The sequence below is a fragment of the Cucumis sativus genome, chromosome 5 (assembly GCF_000004075.3).
Source record: "Cucumis sativus cultivar 9930 chromosome 5, Cucumber_9930_V3, whole genome shotgun sequence".
NCBI classification, from domain to species: Eukaryota; Viridiplantae; Streptophyta; class Magnoliopsida; order Cucurbitales; family Cucurbitaceae; genus Cucumis; species Cucumis sativus.
Genome location: NC_026659.2, coordinates 10,239,816 through 10,264,101, shown reverse-complemented (window position 1 = coordinate 10,264,101; position 24,286 = coordinate 10,239,816). Strand labels below are relative to the sequence as shown.

The following is a 24,286-nucleotide window of genomic DNA, read 5'->3' as shown; positions in this document are numbered from 1 at the left end:
CTTTTTTGTTTGGATAAATATGTACATTTTTGTCCCTAAGTCTTAAAATTAGATCTTTTAAGTTCCAATGTTTATAAAATTTTACCCTATATTTTTAAATATGTTTAAAAGGTTTCTCAAATAGCTTTATACTTTCATTTTATATATGACATTTTAAATTAGAAAAATATTTTCTAATGACCATATCTTTCATAAAACTATTTTTTTCTGATTTTAAATATCATATAATTATTTTTTAAAAATCACATAGAATACTTTTATGATCTTATAAACCTATATTTTAGAATTCATGGACTAAAAAGGTATCTTGAGAGAACTCAAGGACCAAGTGGGTCAATTCTTATGAACTAGAAGATTAAAAATGTCTATTTTTAAAACTTAGACCAAAAGCACATATTCCCTTAAACTCATAATTTGATACACAATATTCTTATTTTCTTTGAAAATATTTTGATTTATATTTTATGCGTGTGATGATAATGATGTGATACATGAAAAAAGTTCATCAAGTATTGCTTTGAAGAAAATTACTAACTTCTAACATTTAGAGGAATTACTATATATAACTTAATGTTATGGTTGGAAGTAAAATTTTGAAAGAATGAGCAAATTTGAAAAGAGTTTTGGCTTCTTGAGTGACTTTAGGTGTTTAGAAGTATAACTAGAAATGTCTGTAAAATTGGATTATAAATAGAAAACATAACATTATTTGAAGAAATAACATAGAAGCATGATGAAAAAAGAAAAAAAAGAAGAAGAAAGAAATCATCCTCATCAGACACTAATAGATTGTTATAGTTTCAATCACTTATAAATATTAATAGTTATAAATATTAATAGACATCAACGAAAAAATATAGGAATTTTGGTATAACTTGACTAATTATTTTATATTTAAAAATTCACTCATTTTTTATATTTAAAAATTCCTATATCTTAAACTAAACTTGAAAAAGTGATACAATTTGTACATTAAGTGAGCTTAGATGTTTTTTCAATTTTTTGAGTTATGAAGATGTGATCCCACGGTTAATTTCTGCACTCAATAAACTTAATTTTGCAAAAAGTGATTATCGCCATTAAGAAGATTTAATATTTCATTTTCTATTAAAATAGTGAGTGGATTAACTAAACATGAATAGTTTGTAGAAGTTGCAACAATGAAGTTGCAAATTGGATTAACTAAACATTGAGACTAATTGATAAAACTTCATGAAAAATCAAAGGAACTTAGTACTCCTTAAAAGATAGATGGGTAACTTCACCCCGTAGTATCAACCACCAGCGATAGATACTACCTAAGATAATTTATCAAACTATGAACCAAATTTGCAATTCCAATAAAAAAAAAGAAAAAGAAAAAAGGGTGACAGTTGTAAAGTTAGAGTGGATAAATATTTTACCAAATACAAATACAAGAATGAATCATCAATCAAGCTCGTTTTGTACGTCTTCCAACTTGAAGGGCCAATTCTGTGTCTATCTTCAAGGAGATATCAAGTGCTTTCACAGAATGTGTCAGCGCACCACTGCACAAGAAACAGTATACATAAATAATTAAATAAATAAAACTCATGAAAGTTTATTGGAAAATGACTCCTCCTAGTTTCTATAGCTTCATCCCCACTTTTAATAGCTTTGCTAAAAAAAAAGTTGTTCTTTCCTTGTAAGTTGTAGTAAAGAAAAGAGAAAATAGCACAAACATGCCATTCTGTGATTGACAATATGACATGAGATGGAATCATACACATAGGGCAATTAGTAAAGTCAAGAAGTTCTCTTCTTGTGTGGCAGCATTTTACCAAATTCCCACTGTTTTAGAAATCTTTTCTTCTTTTGCTTTCATTTTTTCCATTTCTAGATAAAAATCTGATACAGCCCGAATATATTAAAATATAATTGGTAACAAAACTACAAAATAAACAAAGTAATTCAAGGTAATTGGTAGTGGTGTAATTAAGTTAGATTGGATTGGGTTAGAAGGGATTTTAAGACCAACCTAAATCGCATTAACTACCCAAAAGACTCGAATTGGGCATCCAAAGAAACCCTTAAAATTCAGGTTGGGTAATTATTATTTAATACATCTAAATATATCCAGGACACATATGGCTAATAACTAACTAAAATCATGTAAAATTCAAATGTTAAATACCAAATATTAATGATATCTATTACAAGCTTTAAACAAACATTTATCATAAGAATACTAAAAGAAAAATATTAGAAAAAAGACAATTACACTAGAAAAAAGACAATTACACGTATAAAAATATTTCGGAGTTAGGTCAACCCAAAAATTAATTTATTTATCCCAAGACCCCAACCAAATCCAAGAACAAAACTAACCCAGGTGGGTAGTCCAGATCGTTCGGCTTGTTGGTTCATTTGAACATCCCTAGTACTTGGATCCTTCCAATCTCCTGAGGTTACTCTCAAACCCTAATTCACTCACCAAAATATTGCTCCCTTTTATTCTTCCCCACCCATTATATTTTTGTAACCAAACTTCCCTAGCAGACCACTTAACTAATTACTAATACACCCTTATTAAATCCCTCTAGTATTATTCCTTCCAAAATGAAGGTTAGTTAGCAGGTTTCATGTTTCCTTGACAGTGTATTTCAACTCGAGAGATTGTCTCTTTGTTTGAACGACAATCCAGCAAGTTATTTTTTCCCAGACTACTTTTGCTTTGTGGAGCATTATTAGTAAAACTGGCAGAGACCAACAATCTCATCATGACTCGAGTAAGAGCCACGACTAAACTGGTTAAATCAATAAATGTCTCCATGATTTTATCTCGAACTATTCTGGTAACAATAATTATCACATTAATGTCACCATCAAATCTAAGATGCACTGTTTTGTTTTAAGCTCGTTGGAACCGAAATTATCGAAAATAGCAGCATAAAGTCTTAGTGCTATAGACAAGGATTTGGAACTTCAATAATCTGTGGATATTATGTTACCTTCACCTTGAAGGGAGAAGGTTCAGTTCAAAAATTCTACAACTAAACCAACAATAAATGCTATGAATAAGAAATGTAAGATACAAGCCAACATTAAATGCTATGAGTAAACTAATGGGAGGTTATTGTGAAGGAAACACGACTTCAATTAATGTATGACAATCAAGAAATATTTTCCCACAAGGTCATTAATGCCTCAGAAAGTATAGCTGGGATAATATATCAACTCCTAGCAGGTGCTTTTCTAGGATTCTTTTAAGTCAGTATCCGGCTGTCAACAAATCGTTGATACCAGAGAAGTTTAAGAGAATTAATTGCATTGACATTATATATATATTAAAATTTAAGTTCAAGTTTAAATTAAAAATTAAAAGAAAAACAGTGTAATTTCTCTTTGACTATAGCTGCAAGCTTGCTGATAAAAAATATTTCAATCGGTGTCATTATACCTGGATATGTAAGTAACCCCAGTTTGTCCAATTTTATGTATAGTATGGAGAGTAACATTTCCTGACGCCTGCCACCAGAAAGTAGGTGAATCAAAATTTGATATCATTTTTTCATCCTTGTTCTTGTCTATCATTTTCTAAATAATGTCATGCAATAAATTTAAACCAGACGCTCTAGCATAAGGTGGGTTAAGTGTTGCTATATCACATTATCAAATATCTATCGAAGTTCATGGCTACTTGAACCAAAACCAAAACTCTTTACAAGGGCAAAACTTAATATACAACTATTATCACTTCTAAGTAATCAAAATCCATTAATAACTCGATGTATTAGTTAGCCTACGGTAAAATATGTCTTTACGTATAAGGCGTCCATGTGAGTTTTATATAGTATCTATATGCAAAACTAAAGCCCATCAATGAACTTCAAGTTTCCAAAACTTAACCAGTCGTGCACCATTTTTTTTCTGTGCCACACAAAGCAATATTACTAGAGAACTTTTAAAGAGTTTTACTATTTACATCACAAAGAAATAATCTTAATTGAACATTAGATTAACCATTAACCAAGACTTATCTACTTTTTGATAAAGCAATCTGTTCAATCATCCAAATTTTGTACTGCAAACTATGCTGATAATAAACATTACCTCAGTCTCAAATCTCCCATTGATTATGCCTACAGCCTCCTTAAGCATGGAAACATCAACATCACCACTTGGCAGTGGAACTACCATATTATCCAACATCATCCTAGTTAAGGATGTCTTGTTTTGAGTTGCATAGCGTAGTACCTCATGAACTTCCTCGAGAGTCCTGGTCTCAACCTGAAAAATGATTAAAATATGTTGAATATTTCAAGAAGAGAATTTTAAAAATTTAAGAACTAAAAAAATTAGGGGTAAGCAAGTTGTAATATATGACAATATAACTTCACTTAACAAAATCAGAGTTATAGGAGCAGCATATACAGCACACGTTTTCTTTATATCCATAAGTATTAAGTTTATAAGCACCTGGACTAATCTCAAGAAACAATTGCTTAACCTTATACATTTAATTACAAAGAAACTCAATGGATTTTAATATACTAGATGGTGAACAGGTGAAGCATAGGATTTGTGATGCGCACATAAAAAATTAGTTTTAAGAAAATCTTCAAGTCAGTACAGGTGCACCTACCCAATGTGTTGATATCTGCAATAGCAGAAGTAAAGATCACAATATACAGAAAGAGCTTCCTTTTTTTAGGAAAGTAGAATTAATTCTTTATACATATTTTTAAATAGGAGCAAGACTGGTATTGGGAAAATAGAAGGTGCAGCATAATTGTGAAAGATGTTTGAAGTTCTACATTGTTTTTTTTTTTTTCTTCTTCATCTTTACAATGTGATGCAACGGTTGAAGGTATTAAGACGACTCCCTCAATTAAGAGGAGAATGTGCTGCTTACTTCCAGTCTAAATTAGGTATTATGCACCAATAATGACATGAATGAGTTGATTCCATCATGAACAGTGACTGGCTGGTGTGTGTCCATGGATTACAGAAATCTCAATATTGCAACCAAGAAAGATCATTTCCTGTTGCTCCTCATTGACCAAGTGCCAAATAGATGGGCTTTGCTATGTACTTCAGTTACAACCAGATTTCTATTGCCCCTGAAGATCAGGAGAAAACAATGTCCACCCGTCCATACAGAACATTTGTCTTTAGACAAATGCCTTTCTGCTTGTGTAACACACCAACTGCTTTTCAAAGATGCATGATGTCAATATTATCTGATGTGCTGAAAAAAACCTATCGAATGGATAACTTTCAATTTATGGTGATTTGTAAGTTAATTGTTTGCAGAATCTGGAATTTACGTTCAAAAGATGCAAGGAGACGAACTTGGTTCTCAATTGGGAGAAATGCGGCTTTATGGTAGAAGAAGGCATTGTTCTGAGGCACAAAATTTTGCAGACTGGAATTTAAGTAGATAAGGCCAAGATTGAAGTCATAGAGAAGCTACCACAACCTTCCAATGTGAAGGGTGTGCAAAGTTTTCTAGGACACGCCAGCTTTCAAGCTTCAACAGGTGATGAGTAGTACTTCGAGTAGAACCTAGCGGCTGCACACCATGGTTCCCGACATTGTAAACCGAATTGGTGTTCTCCTGTTAACTTAAACTATCACCAGCGTAAACATTTCTTCCATGATTTAAAATTCCATTTTGAGGATGACCCCTGTTTGTACAGGTTAGGTTCAGATCATTTATAGAAGATTGGTTGCTGAAGAAGAGAGTGATAGAATCCTAACTTCCTATATAAAAGAAACCTTCCTGTTATGATATATATTTATAACATATGTCCTTTATTGTAACAGTGTACATAGTGTCTATGGTTTATTTTGTTCTCTATATAAATATGTAACTTTTCTTTGACTAAAGATGAATAAGAAATATACTTATCTGAATTCTAGATTACATGGTATCAGAGCCATTAGGGTTTCGAATAGCCGTTAGCTTCCTCCTCCATTAGGCTTAAGTTTAGGTTGCCTTCCGCTGACGGTTTGTCGACACCGCCCCATACCATAAGAAGCACCACCTCTGTCCACCCAAGTCCGTCTTCGCCGATCGTCAGGAAACACTGTGCGTGAGATTCACGCGCTGCCGGAATACCTCTACACATCACCCACGCGCCGCCGTGTGAGAAATCCGTTTTGACCTCCATCTTCTGGGCTTGTCTCGAACCTCTGCTTCTGGTCAGTCTGTATCGTTGGGTCTATCAAAGAGTATTCAGATTTGACAAAATCTGAAGGCTACGCCATTGTTTTAGGGTTTTCTTCCAATTTAACAGCGGTTTGAATTGATTTTTTCTTTGTTTGTGTGTACTACAATCAGTGTGTGACTTTAATATGGCCAACATAAAGAATTTGGTAGTCTCCAACGTTATTCCCTTAGCCTCTAAGATCACAGAACATAAGTTAAATGGACCTAATCATATGACCGAAGATCCCCAAAAAATACAAAGCAGAAGAAGGATTGGCATTGTGATGATGCCCGTTTATATCTTCAAATCAAAAACTCCATTGAGAGTGACATAATTGGATTGGTCGATCACTGTGAGTCTGTTAAAAAATCTTCTGGAATTTCTAGATTTTCTATATTCAGATAAAGTGTATATAGAATGTTTGAGGTTTGTATGCAATTTTTTCGTGTTGAACAAAAAGTTGAGTCTGTCACCAGCTACTTTATGCAGCTTAAGAAGACAACTGTTGAGCTTGGCTTGTTGTTACCTTTTAGTCCTGATGTTAAAGTTCAACAAGCTCAACGAGAGAAGATGGCTGTTATGATCTTTTTGAATGGACTCTTACCTGAATTTGGAATAACAAAGGCACAAATTCTCTCTGACTCTAAGATTCCATCATTAGATGATGCTTTCACTCGTGTCCTTCGCATTAAAAGCTCTCCGACTGGTGTATCTATTTCTCAACCTAGTAGTGCTCTCTTTACCAAGAAGAATAACCCTCAGGCACCTCGAGTAATAGATAGCAATGTTCAAAGGAATAGTTATGATCATCGAAAATCAGATTTTGCAAAGATTGTTTGTAACTACTATCGTAAGCCAGGCCGTATGAAACGTGATTGTCGAAAATTGTTATATAAGAATAGTCAACAATCTCAACATGCTCAAATAGCTTCCACATGTGATATACTAGAGGAATCAGTTACTATTTTTGCAGATGAGTTTGCCAAGTTTCAGAATTACTAAGATTCATTACAAGCGTCATCTTCCTCGACTCATGTTGCATCCACCGTTGTCCCAGGTAATACAAAGTGTCTTCTAACATCATCTACCAAATGGGTCATAGACTCTGGTGCCACAGCTCATATGACGGGTAATTCTCGCCTATTTTCTAAACCATTGTCCCCTGCCTCTTTTACATCTGTTACATTGGCGGATGGTTCCACTTCTTGGCTCTGGCACTATTCATCTTACCCCATCATTTTCTCTGTTTTTTGTGTTACATTTACCTAATTTATCCTTTAATTTAATTTTTACTAGCCAACTTACTCATGACCTAAATTGTGTTGTTTTGTTCTTTCCTGGTTATTGCTTGTTACAGGATCGTGTAACAAAGAAGATTATTGGTAGAGGATATGAGTCGGGAGGCCTTTATCGCTTTGATCATCAAGTACCGCAAGCTGTGGCATGTCCTGTCTTTCCTTCTCCCTTTGAAGTCCATTGTCGTTTAGGTCATCCATCTTTATTCGTGTCGAAGAAACTTTATCCAGAATTTAGGTCTTTGTCCTCTTTAAATTGTGATTCGTGTCAATTTGCTAAATTTCATCATCTTATTTCAAGTCCTTGAGTCGATAAACGAGCAAATGCTCCATTTGAGTTAGTTCGTTATGATATTTGGGGTCCATGTCTAGTTGTATCTCAAACAAGCTTTCCTTATTTTGTTACTTTTGTTGACGATCATTTTCGTCTAACTTGGTTATATTTAATGAAAAATCGTTCTGAGTTATTATCTCACTTTTGTGCCTTTCATACTAAAATAAAAAATCAGTTTAATGTCTCTCAAAACTTTGCGCACCGATAATGCAGGTGAATATTTTTCTCTCTCTTGGCTCTTGTGTGAACATGACATTATTCATCAGTCTTCGTGTCCTGACACTCCATCTCAAAATGGTGTTGCAAAACGGAAAAATTGGCATTTACTTGAAATTGCCCGTGCTTTGTTGTTTCAAATGCATGTTCTGAAAACCTTTTGGGCAGATGCTGTTTCCACAGCTTGTTTTTTTATTAATAGAATTCCTTCCTCTGTTCTTAATAGTGAGATTCCCTACCGTGTTCTTTTTCCTACCAAAAATTTGTTTTCTATTGCTCCTAAGATATGGTTGTGTTTGTTTTGTTCGCGACGTTCATCCTCATCATACTAAGTTAAATCCCAAATCCTTGAAGTGTATCTTCTTGGGTTATTCGCGAGTTCAAAAGGGATAGCGTTGTTATTGTCCTACCCTTAATAGGTATCTTGTTTCACCTGATGTTACATTTTTTTAGGATACTGTTAGATACTTAGATTAATATAGGGTAGGGGTATAAAGGTAATTAGATTTGTTGGTAGTTAGTTGGTTATAAATAGGAAGTTGGGGAGGGAAGAAGGGCATGAAGAATTTGGTGAAGAATTAACGCTGCAACATTCCTTGAAAGAGAGGAAGAGTATAGGGTTAGGGTTCTTTTACTGCTTTTATATTGTAATTTTTGTGAAGATATCAATAAAATAGAAACACTGTATCAGTGTTCTATCAAATTGGTATCAGAGCTAGTTGATCTTGGAGGAAGAATTATCAAGTTGTCAGCCATGGAAGAGAAACTGCCGTCGATATGGGAAACAATGGAAAGCATTATTGCAATAAACGAGAGGACTCAACAAATGATGTTGCTGTTTATGGAAACAATGGAGAAGGAAGAAACAAAAAGATCAGAAATCGAAGAAACCTTGACAGAGGCGATTGATCGAAGGGGGATTCAAATCGAGGAAAACGATCAGCGCTTGTCAGAGTGGCTTGAAACGTTGGAGAAGGAAGAGATGAAAAGGAGAGAAATTGAAGCAAAAAAGAGAGAAATCGAAGAAACAAAAAAAAGAGAAATAGAACTGATGAAATATTTTTTAGAACATGATTCGTGAGAAATCTAGGACAACGAACGACATAGAAGATACAACGAGCGAAATAGAAGATTCAATCAGCCGGTCGAGCAAGAAGATTACAGAGAAGTTAGAGGATGAAGCCGAAAAGAAACCACAAATACCAATGATAAAGACAGTCGACGGTGGAATGACACCGGTAGGAAGAGCCGAGAACGAAGTACAAACAGAGAAGGTGAGTGATCGAAACCAATTCAAAATAGAAATTGAAGGAAAAGAAATCGATCAAAACAAGCTAAGTAGTTCTGTTGGAAGCACATTATATTGTTATCGATCACCGGAGGAACGCGAAGCATTCAAGGGTTGGTTTGAACTGGACTAAAGGCTGTTATTACGTTTCTGATCAGTGTGAGAAGAAGGTGTTGGCGGACAATCCTTAGCAATCAAAGAGAAAATGATCGCGGAGGATTGGCGAGAAGTACCAAAGAGATCTGAATCAAAGACTCAAGCGAAAAAAAAATTATTGCTTGAGGAAAGAGAAAATGGCTGGTTACGATGGAGGATGAAGCCGCTGGAAGTTGTTGGGTTGCGAGGGGAAAAGAAGATGATGACAGTTATCTGGATGTGGAGGAGAGAGAAAACGCCGGCAAGTGGTCGGTTACGGTGGTCCGGGGAGATGATGTCAAATATGGATGAATCACGTAAAGAAGTAGTACGCGTGAAGATTCCAATGACGTGGAAGAAGATGATAGGGAGAAAGAAAGAGGCAAGAAAAACAAACCCTAAAATTTTGGGCTTTACTACTTAAAGTGGGCTTCTAAGTTTTTTATAAATCAAAGAGTGAAGGCCCATTATTATGTAAATGAAGTGGATGATTTAAAGGAAGATCATTCTGGGCTATGGGCGAAGTCAATGGATCTTATTGAAGCAAAGAAATGTTTTTTTCCTGAAGCTGAGAGATTTTTTTTTTTGGTCAGCATATCACTGGAAATAGTTTGTAACCAAAAGAAAAAAAGAAAAAGAAAAGAAAAAGGGAGATCATATTTGTAAGAACACCTTGAGGACAGGGTGTTTTTGAAGGCTCGGGTAATGTTAGATACCTAGATTAATATCGGGTAGGGGTATAAAGGTAATTAGATTTGTTGGTAGTTAGTTGGTTATAAATAGGAAGTTGGGGAGGGAAGAAGGGCATGAATAATTTGGTGAAGAATTAGGGCTGCAACATTCCTTGAAAGAGAGGAAGGGCAAGGGTTAGTGTTCTTTTACTTTTCTTTTACTGCTTTTATATTGTAATTTATGTGAAGCTATCAATAAAATAGAAACACTGTATCAGTGTTCTATCATATACACCCTTTACTTCATCACCATCGAGTTCGTGTCGGGGGAGGATAACAATCTTTTTATATATGAGGTTACCTCTCCCACACCATACTCTTCCACTGATGCACCTCCTTCCCGCCCACTGATTTCTCGAGTCTACTCCCGACGATCTCCACCACAAGCTTTAGACTCATGTCCTCCATCAATGCCCCATTCATCATGTGATCCGGGGCCAAGTGATGATCTTCGCATTGCTCTTCGGAAAGGTCAACGCAAGTGTACTTACCCTGTTTCTTCCTTTGTTTCCTATCACCAATTGTCTCCTCCCACATATGCTTTTATTACGTCCCTTGACTCCACATCTATTCCTAACTCTGTTCATGAAGCTTTGTCTCATCCTGGCTGGCGAAATGCAATGATTGAGGAGATGACTGCTTTAGATGATAATATGGTACTTGGGATTTGGTATCTCGTCCTGCAGGAAAGAAGGCCATTGGTTGTAAATGGGTGTTTGTTGTCAAGATGAATCTTGCTAGAACAATGGCTCAATTGAAAGCTCGCCTTGTTGCCAAAGGTTATGCTCAAATCTATGAAACTGATTATTCAGATACATTTTCTCCAGTTGCCAAATTAACTTCCATACGTCATTTCTTTCCATGACTGCTACCCATAAATGACCTTTGCATCAACTTGACATTAAGAATGCTTTTCTGCATCGTGATCTTCCAGAAGAAGTTTATATGGAGCAACCACCTGGGTTTGTTGCTCAGGGGGAGAGATAAAGTACGTCACCTTCGAAAATCATTGTATGGTTTGAAACATTGTCTTCGTATGCTTTGGTATGCAAAAGAGTGCATCTGATCATTCGGATTTCTATCGTTGATATGATAATGGTATAGTTCTACTAGTTGTATATGTTGATGATATTGTTATTACTGGAAATGATGCATCGGGTATTTCGTCTTTCAAAACTTTCCTTCATGGTCAGCTTTATACGAAAGATTTGGGCCAATTGAAATATTTTTTGAACATTGAAGTGATGAGAAGCAAGAAAGGTATTTATTTGTCTCAACGAAAATATGTACTTGATTTGTTGTCTGAGACAGGAAAATTAGGAGCCAAACCAAGTGACATTCCTATGATGCCAAATCAGCAACTTGTTAAAGAAGGAGAATTATGAAAGATCCTGAGAGATATAGGAGATTAGTTGGGAAGATGAACTACTTAACAGTGACTCGACTAGACATTGCTTATTTTGTAAGTATTGTAAGTCAGTTCATGTCTTCCCCTACAGTGGATCATTGGGCTGCAGTAGAGCAGATTTTGTGTTATCTGAAAGTTGCTCCTGGACGTGGGATCTTATACAAAGATCATGGACATACAAGAGTTGAATGTTTTACTGATGCTGATTGGGCAGAATCTCGTGAGAATGAGATCAACTTCTGAATATTGTGTCTTTGTAGGTGGAAACTTAGTATCATGGAAGAGTAAGAAACAAAATGTTGTTTCTCGTTCAAGTGCTGAGTCTGAATATAGAGCTATGACACAATTTGTGTGCAAAATAGTATGGATTCACCAACTATTATCTGAGATAGGCTTCAGTATTACAGTGCCAGCTAAATTATGGTGTGATAATCAAGCTGCACTTCACATTGCATCTAATCCAGTATTTTATGAATGAACTAAACATATTGAGGTGGATTGTCACTTCATTCATGAGAAAATCCAAGATGGGTTGGTGTCCACAGGATATGTAAAGATTGGAGAACAATTGAGAGATATTCTGACTAAAGCTTTAAATGGAGCAAGGATAAGCTAGCTGTCAACAAGCTGGGCATGATTGACATATTTGCTCCAGCTTGAGGGGGAGTGTTATGATATATATTTATAAGATATGTCCTTTATTGTAATTGTACATAGTGTTTAGGGTTTATTTTGTTCTCTATATAAATATGTAACTTTTATTTAACTAAAAATGAATAAGAATTATACTTATCTGAATTCTAGATTACACTTCCAATTTAACTAATAACAAAGGGAGTGTAATTAACAAGAATTAGAAAAAGGATGGGGTAACTTTCATCTTATAATGAAACCTCGTGAAACTGCAAAAGACAGGAATAGGATAGGATGTAGTCCGATTAATTTATATAAATTATGGTATTATAATTCTTCTCAAGTGGGTTCTTTTCTTTCTTTGTTAATCTATTTATAACAAGAAAAGAGCAGTACTCGGGACATCAACTAGTCAGAAGAAACTCCAAACAATCTGGAGAAAGTTTTGCAATTAAGATGTCATGTACAAAATATACCACTATATAAACGAACAAAAAGGTTAAGATTTGGGAAAGTACCTCTACATTCATTTTAAGTTCCCTTTGTTGCAGATACAAGTCCACAGATTTAATGGCATTTGAGATGCCTCCAGCTGCTGATATATGATTATCTTTTATCAACACCATGTCAAATAAACCCATCCTGTGATTTTGACCTCCACCAATTAATACCTGTAAAAGAATAAGGAATAAGTGTAGAAGGCTAAAAAGGTTTCTCTAAAAAAGTGAACTAAGGAAGTGATTTGCACCGCCCACTTATCCACCAAACGTAAACCTGGAGCAGTTTTTCTCGTTTCCAGAATGCACGCAGGGCTTGCAGCATCTGCCATTGCCTGCAAAGTACTTGATGAGTTGATGTCATGTACTTAATAACTCAAAATCTAAGTGTACTTAACATCTAAGGGCTGATTACAATGCTTTCATGATCTATAGTTTTCAGTTAGAGTGTAGCAAAGTACAATTATATTTTAAAGCAGGCAATTTTTCTAAAAAAAAAATAATAATTTTCACTGTTTTCTTTGCTAATTGATAAAACTAAAACCGACAAATACCGATGGGTTAGAACATGGCGACTATGTTGATAATCATACGATGGTAAAATAAGAACAAAATGATGCTTCAAAATTGTAAATATTACATTATTAATACATAAACCTGTACTTCCTAGTCAAACCGTTTTCATTAAAATATTACTGTGGAGATGTGTTGATGTTACAGTAATCAGAGTACTGACACCAAAAATAACTACGACCTGCCATTGGTCATGGATACCATCCAGAACCAAAGGCCATATACTTTGCTGTTTGAAAGCCACATCACAGGAAAGACTGCCATTTACTTTTGTTGCAAATATTGCACGGAATAGGGTGCAACACACCCAACACAACAATCACCTACAAGGTTTAAACAGCCTTCGTTGTACAAGTAAGGCAACCATTAATGCACGAGTAAAGCTAATCTACGAGATACCATCTCAGCTATTACATACAATTCTCACATACTGGAGTAATGTTACAAAGCCTGTAACTCTCTCATGAACATGCTCTAAGGAACCCACCTTAAGATAACAAGACCTCTTACGATTCCTTTTGATGCTTGGCTAAGCATATCCCCAGCTTTACTCCAATATCCACTGTTTTATTCTACCTTATGGATTAGATTATTTCTTTTCATGATAACAGTGTCTTTCTTCGTAAGTTTTTTTGTTTTGTAGAAATGGACAGTAACCTTGGAAGCAAAAATTGCCAGATTTGGAAAGGAAATGGGGATGCCAGACGGCCATGTGGTCAGCATGCTACAGAAGTATGTTTATGCATTCCTGAACGTTCACAACCATCCTCCAACCTTCTGGAAGCTGGTAGAACAGCAACAAGAGAAGAATCCAATCCTTGCAGAGTTCCTTGGATAAGTCCATAGAGTCAAGTTTCAAATGCAAGATCAACCAGTGCGACACATGGAAGACATGAGGAATGAGGTTGTCATGCTTTGACAGAAGAATGATACAATTTGTGGGACCCCATTTAAGCAACAAAAAAGCAAAACCCTCCACATTAGGATTTGTGAAACCTTGTAGTATTTTCATTCAAGGTAGCTCCTCAACAAAAATTAGAATGAAGGAATTCATTATGAAATGATTCTATGGAAGAGTTAGAGCTATGCCAGAGTATCAGGTCATATTTAGTATACAACGAAGGATGTGTCTGTGTGATGTCTTCCATTCGTTAGAGAATTGCCCAAGTTAACGTTTTCGTTTACAAGGAAATGTTTTAATTTTATTTGTAAAGGGTAACAAAGGTTTTGTGAAATTCTTACATGAGCATAAGGTTATGAGGGCCACACCTAACAAGTGTTACAGACTTTTATGTTTTTTTAACACTTGGACTAGAGGTTGGCAGTTAATGTAACCTAGATAGCCCTAAACCCTAAACCCTAAACACTTGGACTAGAGGTTGGCAGTTAATGTAACCTAGATAGTGATGTATTTGTAAAGAATAATGCAGTCAGCATCCATGAGACTGATGACAGGCGTTAGTGTCACCAAGTAGAGGAGGGAGTCACAAAACAAGATGGGATCGAGCATATGTTGCATAGGCTTATTTGAGTCTCAGACTGTAGCAACCACACAGGCAAGATGGCTGCGGCAGGAGCATTGTGTGGGAGGGCGCAGAATCATGCAAGGGAACAAAAAAGTGTGCATGTGCCAAAGGCATGCGCATCAGGATCTATGGCAAATCTAGAATTTTTATTCTGGAGAGCTTAGTGAAAAATGATCTAAAACAAACAATCAAAATTTCATTTATAAAAATTGAACTAATTTAAATATATCACATATGCCTCAACTAATTTTCATTGCAAAAAAATCGTTGCATACAAACTTTATTGCCTATCTTATCAAACAATTTTTTTTTCAATATATGCTGTAAGACTAAATTATGTATCTTATTAAATACATCGATCTCAACATAAATATTGATAAAAATGATTTTATAAACTTGGAGATTGAATGATTCAACGTCCAATATATATAGATACATTTATGATGTACGTATGCATGCAACTTTTTTTCTTTTTAAAATTAGATATAATTTTTTTCCTCCTATAATTGAGTGGAGTATTTTGGAGAGGTTAAGGGGGTTGGGACCAATGATTATATAACTACCATTTGAAAGGAAAAAGTTAGCGAAGATATATTTTAAATGCGTAAACTTTAAAACTATAATAGGTCTAACATTCTTTTTTTCTTGTTGAATATTATTTAAGTATTCATTCAAGTGGCATTTTAGAGGCTCAAATTCATGCCGCTTTCAGGGGCTAAGGTGCATGTGAGTGCCACTAAGCCAAAATGAAATTTTGGATAAATTCACCACTATTAGGGCCGTTGGTGGGGTGAGGCCTGAACAATGTCAATCGCACATAGGCACTCAGCCCATGCAAGCACAACGCATCGCCGGACCACACATTGGGTACTAGCAAAGTCATGTGTCTGATTCCATTGGCTGCCTCACCCAATTGCCTGCCTATATTTATATAAGACATGGAAGAAATTGATGTTATCAAGCTACATTGTGGCCTAATAAGGGAAACAAAAGTACCTTGGTTAAAGTTGCAATTCCACTCATTCTCTGCATAAAGTTTAGTGCCACCCTTTCAGCTACAAGAATGCTTTGTGCTTGCCCTGAAGAATAATCAAGCTTCATTTAAGGAACAACGGGGCTTCATGACTAACGAACGGTTACAAATTCTTAGACAGGTGATTAAAAGCAAAGAATTTCATATTTATGGTGTTTCTTATTTGAATTTTCTGTTTTAAGTCATTTTATTTCCTTTTTACGTTACACACCTGATTATGGCCATAAATTTAGAAAGTTCAACCTTGGAAATGCCTCATAGAATATATAAATTGTATTTTGAGGCTACAAGAAACTACGTAATTTGTAGGGTGATATGGATGGTTTTAAACCTTGAAAGCTTTCAAGGTTTGTGTTTTGTGTGTTCTTGTGATAGAATGCATGAATATTTGGAGCTTTCATGAACTGAATTGATTTATCTTGTGGAGTGTTTTGAGGACCAAAGATTGATGGGAGCACAAACATTGTCCTATCCTTAGTTCATTTGATCATCTACATAATCTGTAATCTAAACTATCTCAGGGATTGAGATCGAATTGGTTTTCGGGCAGTTGGGTTTGACTTCTTTGAGGCTTTTCTTTGCGACTTATTTGCACTGCTTCGCCATGGGGACCCCAAAACAATGGTGTAAGTAAGCTATAACACCGCTTATCACACCACCATTCGTATGACTCCTTTTGAGGTGCTCTATGACTGCCCACCTCCCTCCATTCCATATGACAAGGGATCCAGCCCGATGAATGAAATTGATCATCTTCTAAAGGACACTAAGGAGAGGGATGTTATGCTCACTGTTTTGAAGAAGAATTTGATGAAGGCCCAGCAAAGAATGCTAAAGTACGCCAGTTCTAAATGACGGAACATGCAGTTTTGAGGTCAATGATTGGATATATGTCAAACTTCGTCCTTATCTCCAATCGCTATTGGCCACTACACCCATCCTAAACTTGCTCCACAATTCATTGGTCCATTTCTGGTGGCTGCTCGCATTGGTCCTGTGGCGAGCATTGGTCATGTGGCATATGGGTTGGCCTTACCACAACCATTCATCCAATATTTCGCGTTTCTGGACTCTAATAGACCAATTTTTCCTATTCCAAAAATTGTGGCTGATGATAGACATATTCCAAGTTCCTCTTTGGCTGTCCTGGGTTTGCACACATCTTCTACAAATGGAACCAGCTTGGAAGTGTTGAGTTAGTGGGACAATAGGCTTCTAGAGGATGCGACATCGGAGTAAGCGGATGTAATCAAGGCTAAATTTCCTGACCTCCACTCTTTTTCCTGATATTATGTGCCCTAAGTATTCTACTGTCGATCGTGCAAAACTACATTTCTTCTTTTTTGCATATAGTTCATATTCTCTCAATATCTCCAACACCAACTCCGAATGCTACAAATGCTCTTCCAAGCTTCTATTGTATATCAATATGTCATCGAAAAACACCAATACAAACCTCCTCAAATAGGATCTGAAGATAGTATTCATTAATGATTGGAATGTGGAAGGGGCATTAGTCAACCAAAGAGTATGACTAAAAGTTCGTAATGTGGTTTTCTCTATATCATCTGTGAACATCCTAATTTAATGATATCAGGCTTTCAAATCAATTTTCGAAAACAAAAGTTGCACCATTTAGTTTATCAATCAACTTTTCAATTACCAGAATAGGAAACTAATCCGAAATTGTAACATTGTTCAAAGCCCTGTAATCGACACAGAACCTCTAGTTTCCATCTTTCTCTTTTACTAACAACACTAGACTTGAATAGGGACTGGTACTTGGGCAAATTACCCCAGAAGTCAACATTTTGTCCACTTACTTCTCCATTTTAGCCTTCTATTGATACACGTATTTGTAGGGTCTTACACTCCCTAGGTCTGTACCATTCTTCAAGTGGATGCAATGTTCAATTTCCCTCCTCGAAGGTAATTCTTCTGGTCATTCAAACACGTCTTCAAATTTTGCTAATATTGCTGGAATGGACTCTTGTATGGTTGGCACGCATCTACCCCATATAGTTTTGCCAAGGTCATTCCTCCCTCTAGAGCTCTACATTCCATCAGAAATCCTTGATCAAAATCCGACCAAGTTTTCATCATGCCTTTCAAACTTACTCTGGCCTTAGGCTTGGATCCTCTCTTATGACTACTTTGTTATTCACTCATGATAGAACATCGTAGTAAGATTCTTCCAATCCATTTTTGTAACACCCAATGAATATAACCATTGCATCCCTAAAATGACATCTACTTCCCCAAGCTCCAAAGGCAAAAAGCTCTCCACTACTTTCCATTCATAAGTTCTACTGCTTCAAATACTCCTTTTCCTTTTATAGGAGTCTCTGACCCCAATATAACCCTATAGTTAGAGGTTTCCTTCGTTGGCAACTACAAGGTCAAAACATCTTCTTGGATATGAAATTGTGAGTAGCTCCACAGTCAATTAACACGATCACTTCTTTGCCCTTAATCCTCCTTTTCACTTTCATGGTTCCCAGATTGGATAAACCAACTACAAAGTTTATAGACAACTCTACAATTGATCTAACTTCTTCCTCTATCCCCAACGAATTCATCTCTTCTTCCTCTCAAAATCATCCTCTATAACTTCCACTTCTTTATTATTCTCTCGCACTACAAACATTCGTAATTCTCTCTGTTCTTTGGCTTTACATTTGTGCCCAAAGTTATATTTTTCATCACAACGAAAGCATAATTCATTTTCTTTTCGAGCTTGAAATTCAGCATCAAAAAGCTGTTTCACTAGACCTTCCTGTCGATTTTCTCCAACCGCCACCCCTCTTAGGGTAATTGTTCTCATTAGGAAATATATTTCCAGTCTTATCAAATTAACAGATTTACTATTATTCAAATAGTTGGATTGATACTTACCTTCAGGATTCTCCTTTAAATTTGCCTCTCTTCATGTGATTTCCCGATTTTCTACTCTTTGGGCTAATTTCATCATTTGTGCTAGCCCAACCAGTTCCTAGCATTCAACGTTGGCCTTAATCCATGGAGTGCCACTAATTTATCAAAAAGATTTCGATATTCTTCCACAATTGACTCCTGTTGGATTGCTTAGAATCTTCCGCAAATTGAACCTTACCTGACTGATTAGAATTTCACCAACAACCTCTGCTTTAAGTCCGCCCAGTCTTTAAACTCATCGTGTTCTTCTTGCAACCTGTACCAATCTAACGCTGCTCAATCAAAGCTAATGACTGCCACATCATCTTCTCTGAATCAGGTTTGTGTATTTCAAAATACCAATCTGCTCTAAATAGCCATGAATCGGGATCAACTGGCATTTCTACCTTCTTGAACTTGCTTCCATCACTCGGATTATCTTTGATTTCGATTTTCTTCGATCGTCTTTCGCTTCCAATTTCTTTTATTGGAGTACTACCTTCTTCCATCATTTTCGTCATCGTTGACCCTTGGCCTCTAAATCCTATTATTCCTTCGCTCATCGCTGACTTTTCCTTTGATGTGTTTTCAACGTACTTCAACAACAGTTGTTGTTTCTCGGCTTGCATTTCCAGTATCTCAATACTTTTTGCTAAGGACGTGAAGTTTTCTTCAATGGTTGGTAATTTGTGCAATTCCATTCGAATTCCTAATATTTCTTGGTCGAACATCTATAATTTTTCTTCAATTCGCTTCTGCGCCATCCTCTTTCGATTTCCTAGAGAAAAAAGCTTTGATGCCAATATGATGGAGTCCGAAAAATGTAAACGATCACGGTAATAAAATGTTCTTATTCAATATAAACGATGAATGAATTACACTATCGAATTGATGAAGAGATCAATTTGAGAAACTAGGAATTGAAAATTCAAAGAAACTTTCTCTCACCCCTGTTATCCTTTCTCTTAAGGATGAAACAGAATTCTCACCAAAATGCACATATGCCCTTCCCTCCTACTGAAATTCTATTTATAATAGACACAATGACTCTAACTGCCTTGGGTCCCACTGTGGTCCCTCTTCTCATTGTCTAAGTTCCTCTTTACACGTGTTATTCCTGTCTTTCCCTTTCTACTATATTGCAGAATAATAGGTGGTCTAACACTTTCCCACGAGCCACTGATATTTTTCTTTATTAATTGGAACTCTATCATCTGAATTTCCCAATTTACAATTGAACTCAATAGGAGTATCAGCAGGATGACATCCCAGCATACTTGTTTCAGTTAGCAAATAAAGGTATACTTCCTTTGAGATACGGAGATACCTTCTTTTGATCTAGCTACCTCCATCTCAAGGAAATACTTCAGATTTTCCAAGTCTTTAATTTCAAAGTCATCACCCATCTTCTTTTTCAATTGGATGAACTCGACGATGTCATCTTTAGAGAATACAATGTCATCAGCATAGACAATCAACACAGTGATTTTCCCAACCTTGGAGATTATTGTAAACAAAGTGTGACCAAAGTGCCTCTGACTATATCCTTGGGACTTGACAAAGATAGTAAACTTAACCATGCTCTTGGTGACAGCTTCAGCCCATACAAGGATTTCTAAAGTTCGCAAACCCGATAATCAAACTGTGCTTCAAACCTTGGAGGTTTGGCAACTTCAAACCCTGATTTAGTATGGAGCTGATCAATTCAGAGACCACGTATGTATGACTGCTATAACAAGTCAAAAGGTAGCGGTGTGTGAAAAGAGGGCAGTGGCGGCATGTAGATGTATGACCTTGGCAGCAGTGGCGCGTGATTTAGGGTTGGTGGCGCATGAATCGACAGCTAACCAAAAGGGTTATGCGACTAGACAGAGGAGACCGATTGGGAGTAGGCCCACTGAGCATTAGAGAAGATAGACAGTAGAACATGGACAGATGCGCTTGGTAGCAACGGTGCATGGGCAAACTTGCTTGGCACTTGCGGTTGGAATCATTCACTAGGGGTCAAGACTACTCACCAGCAACGTCTGAAGCTAGTGGAATAGTTTTTCCATGGTGATGGTGGCAGCGACGGTGGCATTGATCTCGACGACAGCAACGGCTGTCATGTGTTTAGTCTCTATTTGGGTTCCATCTATATTGGTGTCTAGGGTTTCGTCTTTACCCCGCTCTAATACCATATTGAAAGCAGTAAATGAAAATATGACACTGAGTTAGGTGGAAACCATAGGACCGGGAGAAAAATCACGATCTGACTTTCTTAATATTTTCTCATATATAAAAGGTACAATAGGGGAAAATAAATAGACAACACGCTTAATGTAAAGAAGGAATATTAGAGTTAATCTGTTAGGATACACTGATTTAGACCGAAAATACTGTAAAAATGGCTTAAACAGAGGCGGTACCCTGGTTTACTTTATTTATATATAGCCAAATGCTTACAACGTCACAAGATGAAAAGAAACAACAAAGAACACAAGGAAAATCAAGAAAAGAACATACCGGCCTCCTTGATTTAAGAGACCCTTGCGGCTGCTGCAGCCCTACCTTTTAAAAGATAAAATATACCTAGCTACTCCATACCTAATAATCCTATTTATAGGCTCACCTATTTCTCAGCCCAATGGGCCCTACCCAGCACGATCTTCCTTCCAATCATTCCTCCATAATATTGTCCTGTGCAGTTACCTTTCTACCCTTCCTCCTATAGGTATGGATAATTGGGGTTCTTACATAATCCTTCCTTGGGCTTAAGCACACTAACTCTAACAATAATGAAATAAATTTTAAAATCAAGCTCAAATCAAGTGTTTGGAGTATCCCATACCAAAACAATGCTCAACATGGAGTTTTGTTAGGATTCCTACAGATTTTCTATTCTTACCAGAAACTTTTCCAAATTGCAATCCTTTATGAATATAATCTCCATCTTTTTTTGACCATTCCACCTGAAGACAAAACGTGAATTAGGATGAATGGGAACACCCAGCTCATAAATAACTCAATAAGTACCAAAAACAAGAGGGGGAGGGAGTGATGAGAGAGAGCATTAACATTACCCTAATTGAAGGATCAACCTCCTGGAAAACCATGTCTGCAAGAGCAATACCAGCAACAATGCCATCCTCTTTGGCCAAAAAGAAAGCATCCACTAGCATGTCAGAAGGGATAGTTGCCAAAGATGTTACATCACCTACAATTGTGTTAAGAATACTATTAGGAATTGAGAATAAATGTTAAAAGATTAAAAGGATTCTATGGATTGATATGTTAGTCACTGGTCAAAGCATCTTTTAGTAGAAAATGATTACAAAAAGTCTGTGCGCATGGGCTGAAAGTAAGCGATTAATTAGATGTTTGAAATTGAGTTTGCTCAAGGAGGCATCAAAGTTCCTCAAACTTGGGGAGTTGTATTTTCTGTATTTCCATATCCTGCAAATTATCAATATAATTTATGTTTCAACTTTTTGTTCTCTATTTCAATTATATGGTTCCTGTAACACTCATACACACATCTTCATCTAAAAAAAGTAAAACTGGTACATTATGCATCAGGAATTCAATCTTGAAAAAGCATCCCAGGCACGACATGACATGCAGATATAATCAATCTGATGCAGGCTGCTAGGTCTTTCGTTGGAAGTTGACCCATGAGAACAGTTGTTGGGAATTAGAAATTGACCATTGATGATGTGAATGCTTCTGTAAACTTCTTATCCAACAAAAATAAGACTCAAGATCAAACCCATACCAGAAGCAAAAACTATGCTAAGGATTACTGGGCAAATGAAAATTTCAGCAACTAGTTCTTTTCTTTTTCTTTTTTTTTTTCATTTTTCTTTTTTCTTGAATGGGAGATAATCCCAAACATCACCATAAAATCTTCAAAAAATTAAATAATAAAATAATAATTTCATACCAAAGTCAGCAGAATCTTCTGCAAGGGCTAATTTGATGATGCCACGCAGATCATAGGTAGGGTGAGATGGAGGCTGGATTGCTGCTGATGCAACTGATATCCCAGAATCTTTTGACACAGATGCAGACATGGCAATAATTTTCCTGAAGTTGAGTCATCAACAAAGAGAAAAACTAACAAGTCACTACAAAGCTTTAGAGCACAAACCGATGAGCTCTACACTAAAATAAAAGAAACTTTTACATGAAAATTTTACAGGATGTCTAATTTTCTTGACATCAAATGTTTTACTATATCATTACGAACAAGATAGTACTAAAAGTGGATCAAAAGTTTGGCAAACTCTGTTAATGCCTGTGACATGGAAGTTGGGCCTAAAGATATAAAAGCAATTAGAAGTTGGACCAAATTAAAAGATCTTACTATTTTAACATGCTATTATATCAATATGAACAAGAAAATATTAAGAAGTGGATCATAAGTTTGGCAAACGTCTAACATCTGATACACCATCAACTATAATTGAAATCTAGGTCTAACACATGTCAACGATTTCACATCCTAAGATACATGATTTAGTGTACTTATTAACTAGTAATCATCCAAAACCGCAATAATGCACATGTTAATATAATCCAAACTAAATAACAATCAACTCAAAAAGTGGCAAACTTTTCCTTCACTTTGCAACACTTACTTTGTTCCCAAAGTTGTCCTCCCTTCTTACCATCTTGTCTCTAGTTTACAACCATACTCGTCACATAAACGCAGTCAGTATCTATTGAATTTCCTTTCATTTTTATTTTTATTCTTATTCAAAAGTGTCCAAGTCAGCTTAGGTCACATACAAAAATCTCGCGACACTACCTACCTCACCTTACATCGTTTTGGTGCCAAAGAAACTCTAGGATATTAAATCCTAGATGAGTGGTCACGATGGATTGAACTCATTGCCTCCAAGTTCTTTTATTAAGCACGTGACCCTCTTTTGCCACTAGGGCGCATGATCTCAAATTCTCTATTTTCTTATTCCATATTGCATAAACCAAGAACTTCTTTTAAACATACACGATGATTCTAGGAAACCATGCAAATACCTGGAACCTAAGCAGCGAGCAGTAGAGATTGGAATGCGTGTTAACCCTCTAGAATAGCCGCACAAATCCTTATGTTCACAGCATTTCCAGAGATGCCCGAAAGAGGGTCTATACAAATTCAGCATATACATCTACCCAAATGACTTAATTGAGTGTGCAGATAAAGCAGAATTGCGATTGTATGAGTCTGCAAATAAGAAAAATAGGCGTCCGTCCATGGCGTGTATGAATAAAAATGAAAACAAGACCTTGTGAAGCATCATAAATCCAAAATTAGACCTATTTGAACATCTAGAAGCTAGAAAGTGAAGAGAAAACACCTTGCCGGCAGTGAATGTGTGGTTCACAGTGGAAATTTAAAAAAAAAATGACGATTATATTGGAAGATAAAGAGAAATTGAGGACGAAGGGGAACTGAAAAAAGAGAAGAGAGGAAGAACTTGCGAGAGGTTCGACTGTTAGAAAAAAGAATGAAAAAGAAGTGTTAAACAAAAAGTTTGGTTTGAAGA

General features: G+C 36.1%; 1 protein-coding gene across 2 annotated transcripts; it reads right to left on the bottom strand.

Annotated features, from left to right (window-relative positions):
- Nucleotides 1–1,178: 1,178 nt before the first annotated feature.
- LOC101208793 (nicotinate-nucleotide pyrophosphorylase [carboxylating], chloroplastic) lies at nt 1,179–24,286 on the bottom strand. 2 transcript variants are annotated; one of them, XM_011661540.2, is made up of 11 exons: nt 24,098–24,286; nt 23,778–23,964; nt 22,681–22,823; nt 21,821–21,954; nt 21,646–21,709; nt 15,809–15,891; nt 12,965–13,048; nt 12,735–12,887; nt 4,075–4,251; nt 3,422–3,489; nt 1,179–1,529 (listed from the first exon to the last, which is right to left on the bottom strand). In XM_011661540.2, the coding sequence occupies exons 2-11, from the start codon at nt 23,906–23,908 to the stop codon at nt 1,433–1,435; spliced, it is 1,134 nt and encodes a 377-aa protein (XP_011659842.1). In that variant the 5' UTR covers nt 23,909–23,964; nt 24,098–24,286; the 3' UTR covers nt 1,179–1,432. The 2 variants fall into 2 exon arrangements, with proteins under 2 accessions (XP_011659842.1, XP_011659843.1); XM_011661541.2 differs by having other exon boundaries at nt 1,249–1,529; nt 24,057–24,286.